At 32.2% G+C, this 22,127-nt stretch overlaps 1 protein-coding gene and 1 pseudogene across 1 annotated transcript; both read left to right on the forward strand.

Annotated features, from left to right (window-relative positions):
• The first annotated feature begins 10,784 nt into the window (after positions 1-10,784).
• Positions 10,785-12,458, forward strand: LOC140979109 (uncharacterized). The gene is made up of 2 exons (XM_073444458.1): positions 10,785-10,917; positions 11,173-12,458. Exons 1-2 carry the CDS (start codon positions 10,785-10,787, stop codon positions 12,456-12,458), a joined length of 1,419 nt encoding a protein of 472 aa, XP_073300559.1.
• A 3,751-nt stretch (positions 12,459-16,209) lies between these two features.
• On the forward strand, positions 16,210-18,687 carry LOC140979588 (calmodulin-like; annotated as a pseudogene).
• Positions 18,688-22,127: the final 3,440 nt, after the last annotated feature.

Consider the following 22,127-nt stretch of genomic DNA (forward strand, 5'->3'; position numbering starts at 1 on the left):
TTTGATATAAAGTAGATTTGAAATTCAATTGAATTTTTTCTATCGAACAAATCAAGAAATTTAAAATCATGGGATTCAAATTCCATCCATTCAAAAATAACCCTAATTTTTTAATATTTTTAAAACTTATTTCAATTTTTTTTAAGGAAAACCCATTTCAATTTTACAGCCACAACGATTTACGGTCATAATTTTTTTATGTTAAATTAATAAATAAATAATTATCTTATTTAAAATGCGAGAAAATTACGATTTTAGTATCATAAGTTAGTCTATTTTGGATTTTTAATCTTGTAACTTGTCAAATTTTGGTTTTTATCCACCAACTTCAATTTTTTTTTGTCGTTCTCTTGCTCGAAGTCACTAAATCCACCGAATATTTTTTATTTAACACTGATAATCTCCTGCATGGCTTATGTGGTGAAAATAAAACCTATGTTACATACATTAAAATCAATCGAAACAATAATAAAGTAAAACAACACCCAATATTTAAAAATAAGAGGAAAATTTTTTTTGTCGTTTTCCTTTATTTTTTAGGATATATTTTAATTCGTATAATATATATTTTATTATTGCCACATAAATCAAATAGGAGAGCTTCAATATTAAATAAATAACATTTGGTAGATTTAATGGTTTAAAGCGAAGGAAATCAAAACAAAAAAAATCTAAGTTAGTAAATACAAACCAAACTTGAACAATTTGCAATATAAAAATCCAAAAAAAGCCAACTTCCAAAACTAAAATCACAAATTTCAAGCGCTAAGGCAAAATTAATATGTCATAAATTGTTTTCAAATATGTTCAAAAGTATGCAACAATTTATTTAAATAATTAATTGATGCCTTCTTTGAAGATTTTCTCTTTTTATTCTCTTCGTAAGTTTCTTTCTTCGCCTTCAACAAATCATCCTTTGTAATGATATTCTTGGATTTGTACACAAAAATGAACTTTTTATTGAGAACTTTTTGGGAGTGCAGAGAAGAGGATGGTCCCACCTGAGCTCTACATTGTTCCAAGATATGACAGATCATGACGACGAATCCTTGGTGCTGCTTATTTGGATGAGATATCATAGCCACCAAAATGTTGTATAAAACAACATACTAGTTGATCTTGATGTTGGAAGTAAAAACAAAGTTTTCTCTCCAGCTCGTCAGAAAAAGAACCAAGATGATAAAGATTTTCAATGAACTAATCAGACCAGCTCCATTCCAACTATTACTTGAAGCAATGTTTTACCCGGTATCTAGATTGTTGAAACCAACATCACTTCTCATGAATCAGGTCTACCTCAAATTGATCCTAAGGCCAAAGAAAAAGAGATCCTCATATAACCCTCCAACGGAATCAATCTGGCAATGCAAGAAGTGCAAAATGAGTTCAAATTCAGTTAAAAAAGTTTGATAAGTGGGCACACAACAGAATGTTTAGGAATTACTAAGATATCAAGAATTTGAAGAAATTGGAACGAATGACAGAGCAAGAAAATCAAATTTTGGAATGGACTGAGGCACAATGGATTCCTGAAGCAATGAAAGATGAGAGTTTTGGGAATTATGATAAAGGAAAGTGATCAAGACTATTAATAAACAAGAAAAGGCAGAATTTTAACTCTCAGGATCCAATGGCTTACGATGACTCTGCAGTCATTAGTTAGTTGGAGATGGACGCACATGAGATGTCAATGAGAGTAAATCTTATGAGAATAGAACTACAACTACCCTTTCCTATCGAAGAATGAAGATATTTCATCAAACAAGGATTTGGAGAAACATATCAAAAATTTTGATCAAGAAGAAGACCAGCTAAAACAAATTGATCAGCACGAAAAATCACATCTCTCCACTGATCAAACCATGTATGAACTAGAACTATCTCAAGAAAACGAACAATCTCGGCTGTTGAAAATATTACAGAAGTTCAAGTGCCTTCATACTCTTTTGACGAGCTTCTAGAAATACCATTGACAACAATAGTTGAGATGTTGCAAATTTCGGACAACATGATTGCTTCTGAACTTGTTCAAAACACACTTCGACGCTCAAATATATCTGAAGTAGTCATAGTGCCGAACATGAAATCAAGCGAGCTATCAGAGCTCAGACATGATTTTCAAAGATCTAATATTGATGTGGTCTGCCGGATCGACAAGCAGGAACATATGCTCACATGTCATATTTAGAAGTTGGGAAAACAGATTTCTGAGGTAGTTGATTTTCTCCAACGAGACAAGGCTGATGTCAAAAAAAGGGAAAATAAGCCCAAAGAACATTCTAAACCTTTTTCTTCCTCATCTCAGCACAAGAAACCACCTGGTGGAAATTCTGGTAGTGGTGGTCATCAAAACAGATCAAGTAGTAGACACAAGCCCAACTACTCTTTACATAAACCTTTCAGAAAATAATAAAACCGGAGATAGATTTTTATTTATTCATCATTTTCATTTTTCTTTTGTTATCTATGCATCTTTATCAGTAAATAGTTCAATTGTTTAGTTAAGATTTTGTTAAGTATTTATTCCTAAATCAAACAGTCTAGTTTTGACATCACCAAAAAAGAGAAATTGTTAAGATAAAATTTGAAACTAAGTTTTGGTGATAAAAAAAACTAAACTAATAGTGACTTAAGTTAAATTATTAAATAAATGAATAAATTACTGAACTGACAAGACTATCAATGAAATAACATCGTCTATGCTGATAAACAACGCTGACACAAGATAAGACAGATAAACTATTATAGACAAACCAAGCCGTCCTACTCAACCGATTTGATAGGCATTCTGAAACAGCTCGAATGAAATCAAGCTATCAATATTTGTTCTGTGATCAGATCAGATAAGTTTGTGGAATGATCTTAAAACATTCTCTAAAGACAACAGAGTATCTCCAAGTATATTTCAAAATTTGTCAACAATGACATAATAAAGATCTGTTGGTTACCCCTTTAAGCTATTGTATAAGGAATTTGAATTAACAGCTACTATATTCGGAAATATGACAAAGACATGTGACATTCTCTGCTGATTTTTCGGCTATCCAATATATCTATGAGTACCATATGTAGGATCAGTTTTGACACCTTTGAAGGTGCTTTAAATACAATATTCTCCATAATTTGCAATATCTTGTGTTCTAATAATGAATATACCGATGAATTAAATCGAGTTTGATTTTTAAACCAAGCGGAAGATATTAGAAATAATTTTTCGCTAAGAAAACTGAACAGTTTTAAGCTTTTAGCTTGTGTTTAAACTGAAAAACTGAGGTAAGGGGGATCAATTCTGGTTTGCATCAATTCAGTTATAGGAAGACCTGAACTGATATCAGCTAAACTGATCAAATCAGTTTTAAAACAATAGTTAAACAGTTAGGGACACAAGATATGTTTATGGATGTTCGGAGACTTCAACTACTTCTACGTCACCCATTCTACCACCTCGGGTATGATCCACTAGAAGACTTTGATTTATACAACATCTTGTACAAACCAATTAGCTTAGGACTTACGCTACTGCCTAACTGAACTTCTAGTCTAGACTAAAGGCAACACCTTCCAGCCAATACTTGTTTAATGTTTATGTGTTAAAGACTACATGCACAAATTTAACGTCTTTGTGCAAGACTCACTCAGCTAAACAATGAACTAAACTCTCTGTATATGTGAGTGATTGTGTGTGAATGTGTGAGAACTGATCTAATCTGTACAACACGAAGGTGTTCTCACACAGCTAGGCTAGTTGCTTCTGGTAAGCTGCTATGAAATAAGTGTGCCCTTAGTTTTCTTCACACACTTGTGTTATTATTGTTGTCGATGTTGGTGTTGTTGTCTTCAACGGTCTTGGTCTGATATTTATAGGTGCTCCGTTGATCGTACATGAAGACTCAATAATAATGTCAATTGCATTCGCATGTGCTTCCTTAGGACATGTCTTGTCACTCTGACAATTGTTCTGGAAACTTTTCTCTTTTTAGCTTTGCTGCAATACTGTGAGGTAGCTTATAGCATGTACCTTGTATATTCGCACTTGGCTGTATTCCATTGATAGTTCTGTCGTGATGTGTGAACGGATTAGTTACAACTGTTGCTTTGAATTGGTCAGCAGAACAGTTTCTCTGAACTGGTCTATTGAAATAAGTTCGGACTGATTTCGCTATCAGTTGCTTTGTTCAGCTGAGTTCTTCATTAGTTGAGTACTTCATCAGCTGGCCGAGCTTCTGAAAGTCTTCTGCTGAATTATCTATCAGTTGAACAATCGGTTGAACTGTTTCAGTTTTGGCAATTAGTTGACACTTTCAGTTGGCGTCTCGACAGCTTCAGTTTAGGCTTCGGGAACTGATCAATTTTCAACCCGATCAGTTTCAGCTTTCTGCGCTCTAGGTAGATTTGTTTGAAACAAAATAACAAGTTTTGTTAACATCAAAATCAAGATTGAGAACATGAAATGTTCCAACACCATATATATTTATTAATATTGGAGACCAACACCTATAAAAGGAGGATGCATCAGCAACAAAGAAAAAAGTTACAATGATTTTCAAGCATTCTCAAGTCGCACATCATCTCTTACAAGACTTGTTCATAAGCTGTTCTTGCACACACACAAAGTTATATGAGATCAATTAAGGATCTTTTTCTGCACATTGTATTCTCACTTATTTTGATTACACGAACTGTATTGTACCGTGAGAATCATTTTGTGGACTTATATGAAAACATTCTCTAAAAACAACAGAGTATCTCCAATTATATTTCAAGAATTGTCAACAATGACATAATAAAGATCTGTTGGTTACCACTTTAAGCTACTGTACAAGTAATTTGAATTAAGTGCTACTATTTTTGAAAATACCACAAAAATAAATGAAATTCTTTGCTGGTTTTTCGGCTATCCAATATATCAGTGAGTATCATGTATATTTATTAATGTGGGAGACCAACACCTATAAAAGGAGGATGCATCAACAACAAAGAAAAAAATGTTACGTTGATCTTCAAGCCTTCTCAACTCGCACAACATCTATTACAAGACTTATTCATAAGTTGTTCTTACACACACACAAAGTTCTATTAGATCGATTAATAATCATTTTCTACACCTTGTATTCTCATTTACTTTGATTACACGAGCTGTATTATATTGTGAAAATCATTGTAAATTTCATAAACTTGTTTCTGAATATATCAAGTTTAGAAAAGAGTGTGGTAGAGATCCGATTAGGCAGAAGATAAGTCATAAGTCGGAGTGAATTTGCAAAAAAGTTGACTCGATCAAATCTTCTAGTGAATCCTTCTGTAATAAGAATAAAGGGAGACATAAAAGTTTAGTCTCCGAACTTCCATAAACAAACTTCTGTCATCTTTTACTTTCAGTCATTTTATTTATCTTATCTGTTATCATCCGTGTTGTTGAGCTTCTAACTTGAATTGATATGTTTCACTAGTATCTATCGTATTTACTTAAAAACTTGAGTTGTTTCCGCACTGAGATATTTTAGTAGCTTAAATTACTCATTTTGATTGAAATATTGACTTGATTTGTTAATACAACCTGATTTTTCAATTATCTGTCATAATTTTTTAACATTTCATTCACCCCCTCTAAATTGTTACTTCGATCCTAACATTTAATGAAATATTTATTATTTGGCTCTTGAATGAGATAACGAAGGATATATGACATACATATGAATTATAATAATTTGTTGCACTTGACTCAAATGATGTATGATCTTGTGATATTTATTGACTCGATCCATATCTACGGTTAAAAACAATAATTTTTCACTTGAAATTTTTTATTTTTTCATGATTTAGGTCAAATCAGATATCCGTCTCATAAAATTGACACGTTAGACCATTTCATATAAGTTTTTGTGTACAAATATATATAAGCGACTAATGTCTCAACATTCGAATCAAACAGTTTCTTAATATAAAATATTTTATAGTAAGAATATATGAAACAATAATAATGGATTAAAAAAATCATCTCAAATAATTTTTTTTTCAAAATTATAAAAGATTTATACGAATAAATGTATAATTTTCTCTCGAAATGTTTGCTTTCTCTTCAGCCTCATTTTTTTAAGCAAAAACTTGTGTGAGACGGTCTCACGGGTCGTATTTTATGAGACGAATATCTTATTTGGGTCATCCATGAAAAAGTATTAATTTTTATATTAAGAGTATTACATTTTATTGTGAATATCAGTAATGTTGACCGTCTCACAAATAAATATTCGTGAGACCGTCTCACAAGAGACCTACTCCATTTTTTTATTCAAAATAAGATTTTCATATTATAATGTTTCGCATATATAGATTAAAAAAAATATTTGTTTGAGAAAAATAAAATAAACTACATGTACGAACCATCCTTTTCTTGGGATGGAGTTTTTATTGGTATCGAACAAACCTAATTTGGGGTTGAACTTTAAATAAATATATTCATCCAGTTTTCTTCAGATTTACTTAATTAAATAATTTGAAGCTAGATAAAAAAGAACTTATTAATAGACCTAAAAATGATTTTAATTATAATCCATTTACTAATTAAAAATATGCTTAATTTATTATGTTACACCCCAAAATTACATTTGTTAAGACCAGAAAAAATTAATTAGATATTGTAATTAAAATTAATCACCCGACATTTTACTTTTTTTCTATATACATATTACCATTTAATAATACTATTATATACTCGGCAGAAGAAATATTTATGTATAATTAATGTGTTTATCATATCTATTACTTTTTATTAAGTTAATCCGTAATTGTGTCAAAAGATTTGATGTCACGGTCTGTTTTTCTTTTACTATATTTTATAACACTGTTAATTTTCTATTACAAAATGCCTGTTATTCACATAAATATAGTCAGGTAACTTGACACGATGATGTAAATTCGATTTAGGATAATAAATAAAAGTAAAAAAAAACCTTAACAAACTCATATTTAGAGGGTGTTTGGTAGAACTTATAAAGTTTTAAAAAACAACTTATAAATTGTTTGATTACTTATAAGTTCTCGTAATTTGTTTGATTAAAAAAAGTTGCAAAAAAACGTCGAAATAAGCTGTTTAAAAAAGTTGTGATACCCCACATCTTTTCAAAAAGATTTTATTTTAGTATTTCAATTCTTTTATAATATCTTTACACACACATATATATTCTTAAATCTCATTATCTTCATTTCTTAAATCTCCACTTTATCAATTTGACTTTTGTTGAATTTACAATAAGATTTTGTTTTTTACTTTTTTAGGATATAAAAAGAAAAGTGTTAAGATTTTATCAAATAAATTATTAACTATAATTTTTTTAATCAAAATTTTACTTATGAACATTAAAAATAATATTAAATATTTTTTAAAAGAAAATCAATTTTTATAAATATAAATATAAAATTGATTTTTTTAACATTAAAATTATAGACTATTTTTTTTATACATATATACAAACACACATTAATTTATAGTATTATTTCATTTTTGGTAATTTTGACAATAAAAAGATCTTATAAGAACAAAAACATTATTATCTTTAAGTTGTTTAAAATAACTTCATCCAAACACTTTAAAAATTATTTTTAAAATAAGATATCACAACTTATAAGTTTTAATTGTTTGTGAGACATGTTGATATTTTGGATTTTAATTTGAAAAGATGGAGAAAATATTGATTAAAAAAACGTTTTATTCGGAATAAACTAATTAAAGTCGATAAAAATTAGAGAAAATAAAATGAAAAATGTAGTATTTTATTGGAAGCGGAGAAAACTTCAGTAAAAGTGGGGTTATTATATACAATTGATATAATTTAAGTTTAAAATCAAATTATATAGCTCAATTATGATAATTTGATAATTTTTTTTATCAAACAAATTATAAATGAGTAGGTATCTTGAGAGATGGTCTCACGATCTTTATCTGTGAGACGAGTCAACCCTACCGATATTCACAATAAAAAGTAATACTCTTAGCATGAAATGTAATACTTTTTTATGGATGACCCAAATAAGATATCCGTCTCACAAAATACGACCCTTGAGACAGTCTCAAACAAATTTTTTCCATTATAAATTAACTGAAAAGATGGCTATATTTGCAATTTTGGAGTGACCATTCGTAATTAGATGTGCATCGTCACTATTTGTCAACATTATCGGTCACATAGACTTATCATAACAAATATTTTAAAATATAAATAAACAAATATCACTATACACCATTACACACATACATTGTATTTAACAATATAAAATTGTGTGTTCAATATAATTTTTTTTATAAATAGAAAGACATATAAATTAATTTCAAATATAATAAATTATCTAAAATATAATTAAAATAATTACTTATCCTATCTCCTTAATAATAGGATTAAAATTGATAGACTTATATATGATAACTAAGTTGATATCAATGTATATATTTTGATAAACAAAAAAAAAATGCATATTCTTAAATCACAAAAATATTCCATTTTTATTTAATAAGAACACATAATAAAATCCTATTTTAGTAAATTTTAATTTCATTCATAACTATCGTATCCCAATAGAAAATTTATTCATCGTTATCTATAGTTTTGAATTTTTGAGTGATCATAGTTTAACTATAATATAATAGCTGTTAAAAAAACTGTTATATATATATATTTTAAAAAAAGTTTTAAATTTTAAGATAATTTTTAAATTTTCACACAAATTTTTTAATATTTATGCATGAATCGTGTATCAAGCAAACACTACCATTTGGTACCTACTTAGTAATCTCTTGGGTTAACACAATAACCTGCAAATCATACTAGTCAGACTGAGGTAAACCATATTGCGAAAGTCATTTGTGACAAGTTTGTCCAAGAATGTGTTGATAGGGAAAATCGAAATCCTGATCATTAACCAAACATTCACCTACGCTACCAACTCCGACACTCCTCTGTAGTAACTTTTAAATTGCTTATTGGTTTAAAGAAAATTGAACATACAATTTGAATCAATTTATCAATTGATTGTAGTCCATTTGACACCAAAGTACTAAGTTAAGAACGTGATCTTGTTCAACATCTAATTGTAACAAATCACTATTCAACTAAAAAAATAATCTATACTATAACTAAAGTAGAACCTAATAGATATAAAATAGTGACATAATCTGTTTTTTTTTTAGAATACCTAAATTACTCTTATTTTCTTACAACAATACACAAAACACTTCATTCTTTATCCAATTTATATTGTCACTCTTTATTCAATAAACCAAACAAAATACGACTTGTGAGACCGTCTCACACAAGTTTTTGGCAAGTAAATTTTGTTATTTTGGCTCCACGACTAACCAAACCATTTGATAGTTAACCACTATGATTGATCATTGATTATAATTGTTAAAATGAATTTTTTTGAATGGTTGATGATGGTTATAATTACGTCTCGAATCTGAAATCTCGTTTTTAATTTGAGATATTAGTGTTAGCCTACTAGCCGAAATGAGTGTTCTAAACCAATTTAATTTCTTAAATAGCCGGATCTATTCATTATTTGACCATTTCCAAATTTTTTTTTTTTCAAAGTTTAGCACCAACTTCGTGTCTTAAATTTTTTTCCTCATTTTCTAAAATTATTTATAAATTAATGATCCATTGAATTCTAGTGTCTAAAAATCAGTAACATTAAAACCATTAAATCCCATTTTTCTAATTCAGAATTTTCCTTTTCAATCAACTCCAAAAGTGCAAATGCAAACATGCAATCCTTATTTTTAGTTAATTTACAATTTTTTAATACAAAGTTTATTCAGAAAAAATAATTTGAAAGAAAATCTCTGATAAAAAAAATAAACTGTTTTGTAACGCAGACAAATTTATAAAAGATCCGTTAAATCGTATAACAAAAGGCCTACTCGATATTCTTTAATCGTTTTAACCTTCAAATACCAAAGTCTACAAAACGATTAAAAATCGAGAAGGTTATATATTAAATCTCGGTCGACCACAGATTATAATTCAAATTTTACTATAAAAACAATAATGATTATTTCTTCATGAAATAGAGTATATGAAATATAAAATCCAGAAGATTTAACATCATTATATTCCTAGCACTGAGGTATATATGAGTAAAATGGGTGTGATTGAAATTAAATTAATTAGCGAATGCCCCCTCCGAGAATATAGAAAGACACTCGGAGAAAACTCTACGTGATATCAACCATGCACCAGCTTTTCTTCTTCTTCTTCTTCGCCTTTCACTGCCCTAATATACCACAAATTCAGTGCAAACACGCGTGCACACACGCTTGCGTGTGTTTTTTGGGTCCATGATATCTCTCATACGTATATATGTATATCTTTTTTTTATTATTGATTTTTTTTTTTTGCAATTATCGTATCCTAAAATTTCGTGGGTCTGTAAATATTTCCATATGAAACTCAATTAATTCCTTCCTTCCGTCGTTTTGTTTCCTTTTAAGTTAAACAAGAAAATCAGTCCTACATTTATGATTCTCTTAATTTGATTTCTTAACCACTTTCCATAGTTGATATTTATTTCGCTTAATCTCTTTTTGTTTATTGGGTTTTCTGTAGGTTTTCTTGGGTGTTAATGGCGGCCGGGGAACTGAAGTGTTGAGATAGAATTCATCGGGATTTGTTCAAATCAATCCCCGATTTCTGGGATTCTTGATTTTTTTTTTAATATTTGTTTAGGGGTACGTATCTATTTGTGCTTATAGATAAACGTCGAAAATTAAAGAAGCTGAACAGGGAAGACTTATGGAAGATTCAGGTGAAGGTAAGCCAGCTGAGCCACGCAGGACGACGGAGGAGGTACCGGAGGTGGAAGAGGAGATGGGTTCTGCTCCGGAGGAAGAGATGAAGAGTCTTTCTGAGAATGCTTTCTGCTCTGGTAAGAATAATCTGAACTGAATTATTTCTTTAAAATTCATGAATTCTTGATTTTCTCAGCTTAAGATAGCTGAGCGACAACGTTTGCTGCGAATTATAAGTAATTGATTCTTTCCACATCCTCGTTTCATTTGATATTTGACTCAGAGTTCTATGGAGCTGTGCATCTTTTTATTATTCATATCTTTCAAATTATTATTTTCATGGTACACATCGTTTGTTATCTCATCTCACGAACCAAGAGGTGCTTAACTAGTCGATGCTGGGGGAGCTGGACCATCAGGATTACATGGCCGGAGTTTTCCGGAGGTGGAGGAAATAAAGAAGCATTACTGTAAAGAGTGCGACAAGGGTTTTAGCTGCGGCAAAGCTCTGGGAGGTCACATGAGCAGCGCGCATGCTCAGGCCAACAAAGGCATCCATGGGAAGAAGAGAGATTTCAAGAACCAGCATAAGGCCTCGAGTTTGCCTCAGGTTGCCTGCCGGGTGTGCGGAAAAAGGTTTAAATCGAACAAATCATTGTATGGGCATATGAAGAACCATCCGGACAGGAACTGGAGAGGGGTGAGTCCGCCACCGGAGGCAAGGATCGAATTCCCCCCTGCGTCCCCCCAGCAAAACATGAATGATCCAGGCCATGTTTTGGCATGGCCCGTGACTGCTAAGCGTGGACGTGCAGCATCCAAGCAGGCGGATATCGAGGAAGGAATTCGCCTGGCAGCGCACCAGCTTTTACATTTGCTAAATAGCAATCCAGTGCCGAAGGGCCTGAAGATTTGTGAAAGAGAGGGTGGAGATGAGGAAATTCAGGCCAGAAGTGGAAGTGAGATGATTCTTGAAAACGGCAAAGGGAAAGCTAAGATACAAAAACCTAAAGATAGCAGCAGCTGCATTAAGGATTCATCATCATCCGAGGATGATGCCGGAAATAACTCGAATGTCATGTTCGATGTTACTGTCAGATATCCAACGAGTGAAAATGGCAAGGAGGAGATTAAATTATTCGAACCCAAAAGTTCCAGGATCTTGGTTTCCTCATATGACGACGAGGATGAGGAGTACTCCACTGGGAGCAATAAAAGGTTCGCAAACGGCTCAACCATAGAGCAAACCAAGGATCAGAATCAGCCGAATGGAGCAAAGGTTATCGTAAGCAAAAACAAGTCCAAAATGGCCTCAAAAGCTAGCTGCAGCATGGTCGAAGCAGGAAGCAGCAGCGATTCATCGACGCGTTCCAAGTACGTTTGCAGTGTTTGTGGCAAAAGATTTGATAGCCACAAAGCATTGGGAGGCCACAGGGCGAGCCACAACAGGTTCAAGATTAGCATTTACAACACAAATGGTAAGACAGCATATGTGACTTCGAGTGTGGATGTTGCGGCCAAGAACTCGGAGCAAAGAGCTGAGCAAGAACAGGGCGGAGCTGCTGCTGCCGCCTCCGGCAGACCTGGAGGAGCTGAAGAGGAGCCGGAGCTGAAGGTTGAATCTAAAATACTTGATTTTGATCTGAATGAGTCGCCTAGATGTGATGAGGCTGAGTAGTTTGTTTCTTTTAATTAGCACTTCCATGGCAGGATTAAGGATTGAAATTTAATTGCTTTACCATCACATACAGTTGTTATATAGCACAATTTAAATATTTTGAATTATATAATTCTTAAGCATCAAATTTCGATTGTCTATTATTTTTATTAATATTCAATAGTCAATTTTGTTTTAACGAAATAAATAATAATTATTAATAATGTTGTAACTTAAATATTTTAAATATTATAAGATTCTAAACACCAATGTTTTTATATGTCTATCGTCTATATATGAACAATTATGCTTCCGAAAATCGTATTAATTTTATTTAATGAAACTTTGATTTTTTTGAAAAATATTTAATAATAAGATTTTTTTAATCAGTAAATAAAACCTTTGACAAAAAATAGTGTATATCTCATGTTCAAAAAGTATATCCAGAAATTTTGTTCTATAAATCTGACTTGCTACTTAAAAAAATCTGAATTAATGAAATATAATTTTATAAATTACTTTTTTTTTATACCAAAGTTAGTCCATAGGAAAAAATGTGAATAAATGCAAGTAAATTTATTGCTATTTTTCTCATGTTTAGTAGTTTAAGTGGGAATATGTTTTCCAGCAATCAAACTAAACGATCCTCTAATTCTCCAATTATTCACCAAAAATAAGGGAACGAATCCCTTTTAACAAATAAAGACAAATGTTATTTTTTTGACAAAAACTTGTGTGAGACGGTCTCACGGGTCATATTTTGTGAGACAGATCTCTTATTTAGGTCATCCATGAAAAAGTATTACTTTTTATGCTAAAAATATTACTATTTATTGTAAATATCGATAAGATTGACCCGTCTCACAGATAAAGATTCGTGAGACCGTCTCACAAGAGACCTACTCTATTTTTTTTACAAAATAATGTGTTTTTTGTATGTGAGATTAATATAAATAAAATAGTATAAATCTTGCACGCGATAGTCTCACATGGATTAAATATTAGTATTAAAAAAATATAATTTTATAAATAATAAACTTTTTGTGTAAAATATGATAGGTTTATTTAATATTTTTGTTTTAATTTTGCTATGTTTAATTTTCTTTTCAAAGCAATGGTGTTATGACACATGTGTATTTTGGTATATAAAATATTTAATATGTATTTAATTTGAAGGAAAAAAATAGGTATTATAAAAGTCTTAAAAATTTTATTATAATATAAATAGTATACTTGAAAATCAAATAATCTAATTTTAGTCAAAATTAAAAAAAAAAAAATCTATCTAGATTCATTGTTGTATCTGGGATTATAACTCAAATCACATTCAGTGACGGTTTGCATTGCCAAGAGTAAGTCGGAGGAGATCGATACCTATTTAAAATAATTTATCATTCACTTATATTATCTCAAAAAATGTATAATAAAAATAAAATTATTAATTTAATGAAATTTCGGTTTTTTCGGTTGGTTCGGTTTTGACATATATAATCCGAAACCGAACCATATAAATTTCGGTTTTAACATTTATATCCGAATTATAAAATTCGATTTTCGGTTCGATTCAGTGTTGGGTTTTTTCGGTTTGGATTTTCGATTTTTTCGGTTTTATCCGAAGTTTGAACACTCCCAGCCACAGTTTGACCCAAGTGGCTCCGAACAACTCCACCTACACCACAGCAGTTAGGATGTTAAGGCTCAGTACTTTCGTGTCGTGGATCCTAAAATGCTTCAGCTCATTCCAAACTTGGTTATTTTTCCAGAACTCTTTCACCATCGGACAAGTAGACAAGGCATGGCGAGTAGAATCCTCTAATTTATTCCATAATGGACACCACCCGGAGACAGGTACATGGTTCCTTCGGAGGTTCATTTCAGTGGAAACGATGTTATGAAAGACTCTCCACCAAAACACAAGAATCTTCGGAGGGACAAGCCAAGGACCACAAGAACCGCCACAAGTTCTCTAACACAAAGGAATTCGACTGATGCGCATGAGGCTCATCGAGCCAATACCAATTCTATAACTGCTCCTTACGACCCTTTGGATCATGTTTCCAGAATCTAGTATTTCCAACAGTAACATTAGATAGTGGGATAATGAGAATTTCCTGAGCTGTATAAGGCAAACATACCCCTCGAATTAAAGACTCATTCCACTGATGGTTATGAATAATTATACTAACTTTTGTGCCTTCAGACAGATGGACAACCTGCGGATCGAGTTTGTTACGTAGCGAAGGAACCCAACTATCACAAAATATGTCCACTATAGTGCCATCACGAATACGCAAGCACGGCCCCTTCTCTAAAAATCCTTATTCCAGAATAGAGAGCGCTAGTGTGCTTGAAATAGCGAGCTTTAAGGACCCTCACCAACAAGGATTGTGGATTCTGGATAATTCTCCAATCCTGTTTGGCCAATAAGGCCTTATTAAAAATTTCCAGTTTCCGGAAACCAAGCCCACCTAAGCATTGTGGTTGGCACAGTACGTCCCACGTTGTCCAGTGCATTCTTCTTCGTTCATCCTCAGATCCCCACCAAAATAGGCACACACCTTCTCAATAGAGCACAGGTCGCCTTTGGGATACGGAAGCATGACATTGCATAACTAGGCACAGATTTAATCAAAATTTCCTTCCCACAAACTGAGAAGACTTAGCTCCCCCACCCTTTTATTTATGCGAAGCTTTCTCCGCTAATCAACCAAATTGAACCTTCTTACTGTGTAAGGAGAAAGTTGGAAGCCCAAATACACCTCATGACCTTGCACAACCGGAATGGTGAGCTCTGTTTTGATCATGTCGACCAATGCTGAATCTGTATTTGCAGTAAATGATAACGTCGATTTCTCAAAATTAATAACGTGTCCCGAAGCTTTTTCATATTTTCTTAGACATTCAGTCACCCACCCTAGAATAGCCCTCCATCGTTGCCTTAAAGAATATTAAGCTATCATTGGCAAAGAATAGATGTATCAATAGTGGGCTTGAAGAAGCGATTCAGACCCCCTTAAAGCAGTCCCTTGCTTCGAACGATGTGAGCATAGCCGAGAATCCCTGAGCACATAAGGTAAACAGATAAGGAGAGAGGGTCACCTTGGCGGATTCCTCGGCTCGGTCTAAGATTACCGACAACTTGCTGATTTAGTGCGAAGGAATAGCTGACACTCGAGATATATCTCATCACCTTACCTATCCAGATTTCACTGAAGCCCATCTTAATCATAATTGCTTCAAGGAATTTCCACTCCACTCGGTCATACGCTTTACTCATATCTAGTTTCAGGGCTCTTTGACTTCTTTCTTGTTGTGTATCCGTCTCTTCCAGGGACAAAACCACTATGAGGTTCATCAATGACACATGTCATAAACGGCTCAATCTATTAGTTAATGCTCGAGCAATGATTTTGTAGAAAACATTGCATAGATTAATAGGGCGAAATTCCTTCGTCATCGTTGGATTTGGAACCTTAGGAATGAGTTAATAGTAGTTTTGTTCCAGCTCTCCAATGGGGCTCCGTCATTTAGAATCTCAAGGGTAGCTTTTGTCACATCATTTCTAATAATATGCCAAAAATTTCTGGTAGAAGAGAGTCGACATTCCACCAGTGCCGGGGGGACTTATCAGGACTCAAATAAAAGGGGGTGATTCGATGTCGGACTTGGTGAACGGCGTGGTAAGGGTATTATTCATAAGGCTACATATTTTGGTTGTTGCGTAGTGGTGATGGTTATACCTCTAGTTGATTTCTCTGGTGTGTGCGTGTTTGCGTTATTTTTTGTATGTGAATGATGAAATATGTTCAGTGTTCTGTAGGTTTAGAAATATGTGTTGTTTGTTTCTGTTGTTCTATTCGTATTTAGCTGATTAGTTGTGATACTCTGAAGAAATGGTTAGCCTTCTTGCATGGATTGTTGATGCTAAAGATGCAAATTTTTTGTTGTTTGAATGGTTAGGTGCTAGCTGTTGGTGAAAGTTTCTTCCTTGATGTCTGCTGTTCGATTCGTATTAGGCCGATTATTTGTAATGTTCAGAAGAAATTGTTGGAATGTGCATGAGTGCAGCACTCTCTCTCAAGGTTGGCTTTGTTTTTTTGTTTTTTGTTTTTTTTGCATGGATTGTTGATGCTTAACCAGTGGATTTTTTTGTTGTCATGCTTTATTTTACGGTTTGGTTTCTTATTTGCTGTTTGAAACTACTATGGAAAGGTGTCTGATTTCTCTTTGTTTTGGTTGAGTTGACTGCGGCAGAATATTGTTTTTGTGCTATTCGTTGGTATAGAATTTGATTTGGGATGGACAACCTGTGAATTTTTGTTAATTTCTTGTGAACCAAACATGTAGCATCACTATCACGGAGCTTGGCAATGTGATGCTCTCTTTTGGCAAGAACCCAACAGAAGATGAACTTCAGGATATGATCAATGAGGTTGATACTAATGGAAATGGAACAATTGATTTCCCTGAGTTTCTCAACCTGACGGCGCAGAAAATGAGAGACAAATTCTGTGGAGGAGCTCACAGAAGCATTCCGGGTTTTCAACAAGGACCAAAACAGGTTAATTTCTGCATGGCGAATCTCGGTGAGAAGCTCACCGATGGGGTGGTCGATGGGATTATCCGCGAGGCAGATGAGGATGGTGATGGGCAGATCGACTACAAATAGTTCGTCAAGGTGATGATGGCCAAGTGAGTACTGAACAACTCAAAACTTTAATTTCACAAAGTTTTAAATTATACATAAAAAGAAAACAGAGATGATAAAATCACAATATTATGTTTGTCGACGTCTTTTCCTGCTTGTATTGTCTTTAAGTGTAGTTCCTAGTTTTATTTAGTACGTACGTTGCCACTTCTTTTCTTTCCATTATTCTTTTGAAATATTTTTGTTTGACAGATTGCTAGGAATAAAAGCAATTCAATCTACTCAAGCCACGATATCGAAAAGTATCTTGAAATTAATGTCATACAATTATGATGTTTTTTTTAACTGTTTTTAGCTAGTTAGATTATGCTTGTCTTCGGCTAGGCTCACCTTTACCTTTGAATATGATTCTCATGCATGCATGTCTGAGTAGAGACCATGATCATGGATGATTCTATGCTACGTCGAGAGAAACACTCCCAGAGTATTTGTATAAGATGTTCGTGCTAACATCTTGTATAACAACGAAAAATATTGATGAGCTTCATATATTTGTTTTGAATTGAGATGTTCACGCGAACATCTTATACAAAAAATTCACCAAATTCTTATGGTTCGTTTCCGAGTCCTAAATTAAAAATTGGAATTGGAACCACATGGGATCGCAACAGAAATCTGTAGACTAGTCTTAAATTTTAAAGTTGTCTTGTATTATACATATGTACGCTTCCCAATATGCCCAGAAAGCATACAAATGGTACCCATGATAAATAAGAACTTATTCCTTGAGCTTTATTGGGAAGCATTGATGTATTTTTTTCTTTAACCAAGATTCCTTAATCCTAAACTAGGTAAGTGTTAGGATTGGCAGAATGTTTAGAAGGGGATTAAATAAACAATCTAAATTTCTTCTTTCTTTTGCTTCTGAAATATGTGTTTCAAATTTTTTTAGGAGTCAGAGACTTATCTCGATCTTTGAAAGTACAATAGACTACTTAAAAGTGCAGAAACAGTCCACAGCATTTGTTGAAACTTAAAAACAGTAGAAAGTAAAATAACACAAGGTTTGATTCTGGAAATTTGAACTCTTCTTCTGTTTTCAGAATGTATCACTTAAAAACTTTGATCAGTACACACTCCGATATGCTTTCGTTGAGCCCCCAAACTTAAATTTCTACTCTCAAATATAACGAGTGTGATGGTGAGTAGTGTCGAATGGTGAAAATAGACAAGGTGCAACGAAAGGCCGCCGTAGAGATCGGGTTCGCAAATGCCTAGTCCTCTAAGTGCATTACAACCTATATCATACTGAAGATTCAAGACGATGCTTAAAAGGGTAAAGAGGGTTATATATTACTCCCCAAAGGCGTACGTAACGAATACTTTCCTATAGGGTTTGTGATGCTTTAGATGTACAAGAATCTGAAGGCAACTTCTGTTGGTTGTAAAACATATATATAATAGGCGTTTACATTTACAAAATAAATTTTTTGTAGTGTAAGTAGTTCTATATATATTTAGCTAAACGAGCTCAAATATCACATAAACAAGCATTTATTGTACCTGTGATATGCAGTCCGCTTGCATGTATACAGAGGGAACCAACATNATATATATGTATGAGCTTAATTATCAGAGCTGGGATGTGGGGGAGATTTTGGTGCAAGGCAAGAGTTGACACAATCAATGCTACCACTCCCACAATCTTGATAACAAGTAGGATCTTGATCATCAGTTCCACACTTGGCCATACATATCCCATATTTTTGGCTGCAATTGGTAAGACATTGTCCGATGTTTCCCGGCATGCCCCAAACTTGGATCAACATAATGTATAGAACCACGAGAATGTAGATCCCTCGTCGTCTCATCATATGAAATTTTTTAAGATCGAGTAAGATTTTCGGGCTTCCTCTAAAACAAATGTTGAGTTATAAAGGATTGATGATGGAGGAGGTGAAGGAGTTGCTTGTCCAGCACCTTCTGCTTTTGCATGCTAATGGCATGATTTGTAGTTTATTACTTATAGGAGTTGATGCATCCAGTAGGTAGGAGCAAACATCCACCTTGTGAAAAACATTAAGGGATAATTGTATACATTATTAAAGTGAAATATCGAGATTGCTGAAAATCCCTACAAAAAAAAAAATGATGTACCAACTTCTCGTGTCTCTGAAAACACGTACAAACAAAGGTGCATGTGTTTGAAAACATGAAGAGTTCATAAAGCATTTCTTTCATTTGGCGTTTTTAGCCATCTTGAAATTTCGCTGGGATACTGTATGCAATTAACCCAATATTTAAATATTAATTTATTTTTTTCGGAATTAAATTCTTGTATTTCGTCATGGAAATTATGTAAATCCCAAATTTATGTGGAGTTTAATTAGAAGAAAACAGCGGGGTTGGACTTGAGGTGATGCTAATTAAAGAGATGTATGATTGATTCGGTATCATACCTGATATTTTTAAAGCTTGAGTCGAACTTAAAAAGTTGGGTCCCAAAATAATAAAGTGTTAATTTTCTTTTCTTTTGATTAAAAATGAATTAACTCATGTCAATTAATGAGAATCAAACATACGACATATGCTTTAATACTAGTTGTATGACTGAACGCTTGTCGTTTTACAAAAAATTATTAATTGTGGTAACGATGAAAGCCAAATATTTTTAATTGTATAACAGCTAAAACACGACGTTTTGATTGTCTTATCTAACAGAGACAATTATTGTACCAGAACGAACTTGTTGAGTCTTTCGACTCATTAAGTTTGATTGGTGTAGGTGACAAAACTCATTACAGAAATTTATTTTTTTGTATTATTGAAAAAAAAATACCTTAGCTCTCCTTTTGGTTCTTAAATTATATAATATGATGAATATCCTCAAAGTGATCATATAATATTCGGAATTTTCCTGTTTCATAATTTCCTAGCCTAGTTACAGTTTATAGAAATTCTTGTTATATCTTTATTACGGTATAATCCTAATGACTCGAATATCTTTAATTGAAAATATGGATGCATATTAATAATATTTTTCGTTCTTCTTTTATAAATTTAAGTTTATATTAGTTCGAACAAAATCTGGGCATTTTGGAGTTTGATTAATGATATTTTTTTCTGGTAATAAGTTAATTATTAAGATTGGGGTATAAAAATTTTCTAAGAAAAATATAATCGCACATAGTCATCAATTGAATTAATATTTGAGAGCTACACAAGGAATTATGGTTTAAATATTGCTACGGTTTTCAAAATGTGGGGAATCTCTATTTTAGATCATGTTGACAAAAACTTGTGTAAGACGGTCTCACGGATCGTATTTTGTGAGACAGATCTCTTATTTAGGTCATCCATTAAAAATTATTATTTTTTATGTTACGAGTATTACTTTTTATTGTGAATATCGGTAGGGTTGACCCATCTCACAGATAAAGATTCATGATACCGTCTCACAAGAAACCTGCTCGATCTTAGATGTTAGAATCTTAGCATGATATTTTGGGGAGGCAAAAACTTGTGTGAGACGGTCTCATGGGTCGTATTTTGTGAGACAGATCTCTTATTTGGATCATCCATGAAAAATATTACTTTTAATACTAAGAGTATTATTTTTTATTGTGATACTTGGTATGATTGAACCGTCTCACAGATAAAGATTCATGAAACCGTCTCACAAGAGATGTACTCGTTTGGGAAATAGTTGAAGATAAAATAAGAAATATCTCGTGACATTAATGGAATAATTATTTCAAATACCTAAGAAATATTGAATTTTCAATTTAGGTCTTCGGCCAACCTAACGGATTTATAATTAAGATAATTGGGATGAATGGTTAAAAATATTCTTGTTATTGGAAGCATTTTATTCTATGTTTTGGATTGATTGGACAAGCATTAAGATTATAGTTATTGGTTAAAATATTTTATAAATGTCACATCGAATTATGAAGTTATAAGCTTGTAAAGTTTCACGTTTGAAGAAATAATGGCCCATGCACTACTAGAAAAAATAATAATAATAATAGTCAACATATTAGGAAAAAATCTAATTTTATTTTTGAGCAATCTTGATTATGTTATCATATTTATTGCATAATTGGAGCATGATCAACTTATAAGTGATTTGATGTGTTATAATTGAGATCGGATAGAGATTTTATAACATGATAGAGTAAAATAATTCATGGATCTATAACTTGAATAAACATATGAGGTTGAGTACATGTTGAAAGTCGTATATTAAAAATCAAAAGCTATAGAATCTTATGGTTCGTTAATGTTATTGTAATTGTTAAATAATGCAAGAACACTTTATTACTGTATTTTGTTGAATTAGTTTAATATATATCAACATAATATATTAATAGATTAAGAAATTACGACAAAATCATGGCTTAAAATTGAAATTCAATCAGTACAGAATATTAAGGGATACATGAACTGATCCTAATATTTTTTTATTTATTATTTGAATTTAAATTATTTATATTATATTTGTTTCATCCTTTTATTTGAATTTCAATTTAGTTTAATAAATTTTCACATTTTCGTTAAAAGTAACTAGAGAATTGTGCTTGAGGTAAATTTATCATATATCAGTCTCTGTGAAATGATACTCGTATTTTTTATATTAAAACTGGACTCATATATTTGCAGTAATATCGAACATCTTAGAGAGATTTAATTGTTATAAATTATTGTGTTAGAAAAACTAGATCACCTTGATAAACACGAAAATGACAAAAACTTTAATACAAACAACGATACTTTATGTACATATTGTCACGTCCCGAGACAATCACAGAATATTTCACATTAGCGAAATGTAAAACATTGGCGCGAAAACATACAACTTGAAATAAACTGATAACAAAAAAAAAGAAACTTAAATATTGGCAACAATCTTCTCTTTCCTTACCATTCCCAGAACTATGTTTGTTCTCCATCTTCTAACTGATTTTCATTATTATCTAAGAAGTAGTGAGTATGTGAGTGGCATGATCGTCACTCAGTAAGCAGAAAAATTACTCTAGGCC

This window comes from Primulina huaijiensis, chromosome 6 (genome assembly GCF_012295235.1).
Source record: "Primulina huaijiensis isolate GDHJ02 chromosome 6, ASM1229523v2, whole genome shotgun sequence".
Classification (NCBI taxonomy): domain Eukaryota; kingdom Viridiplantae; phylum Streptophyta; class Magnoliopsida; order Lamiales; family Gesneriaceae; genus Primulina; species Primulina huaijiensis.

Bases quoted from the DNA above. Each gene is read 5' to 3' on its own strand.
- LOC140979109 (XM_073444458.1), top strand. From the start codon at position 10,785: ATGGAAGATTCAGGTGAAGGTAAGCCAGCTGAGCCACGCAGGACGACG. The intron at 10,918-11,172 runs GTAAGAATAATC...GTGCTTAACTAG, and splicing joins TGAGAATGCTTTCTGCTCTG to TCGATGCTGGGGGAGCTGGA.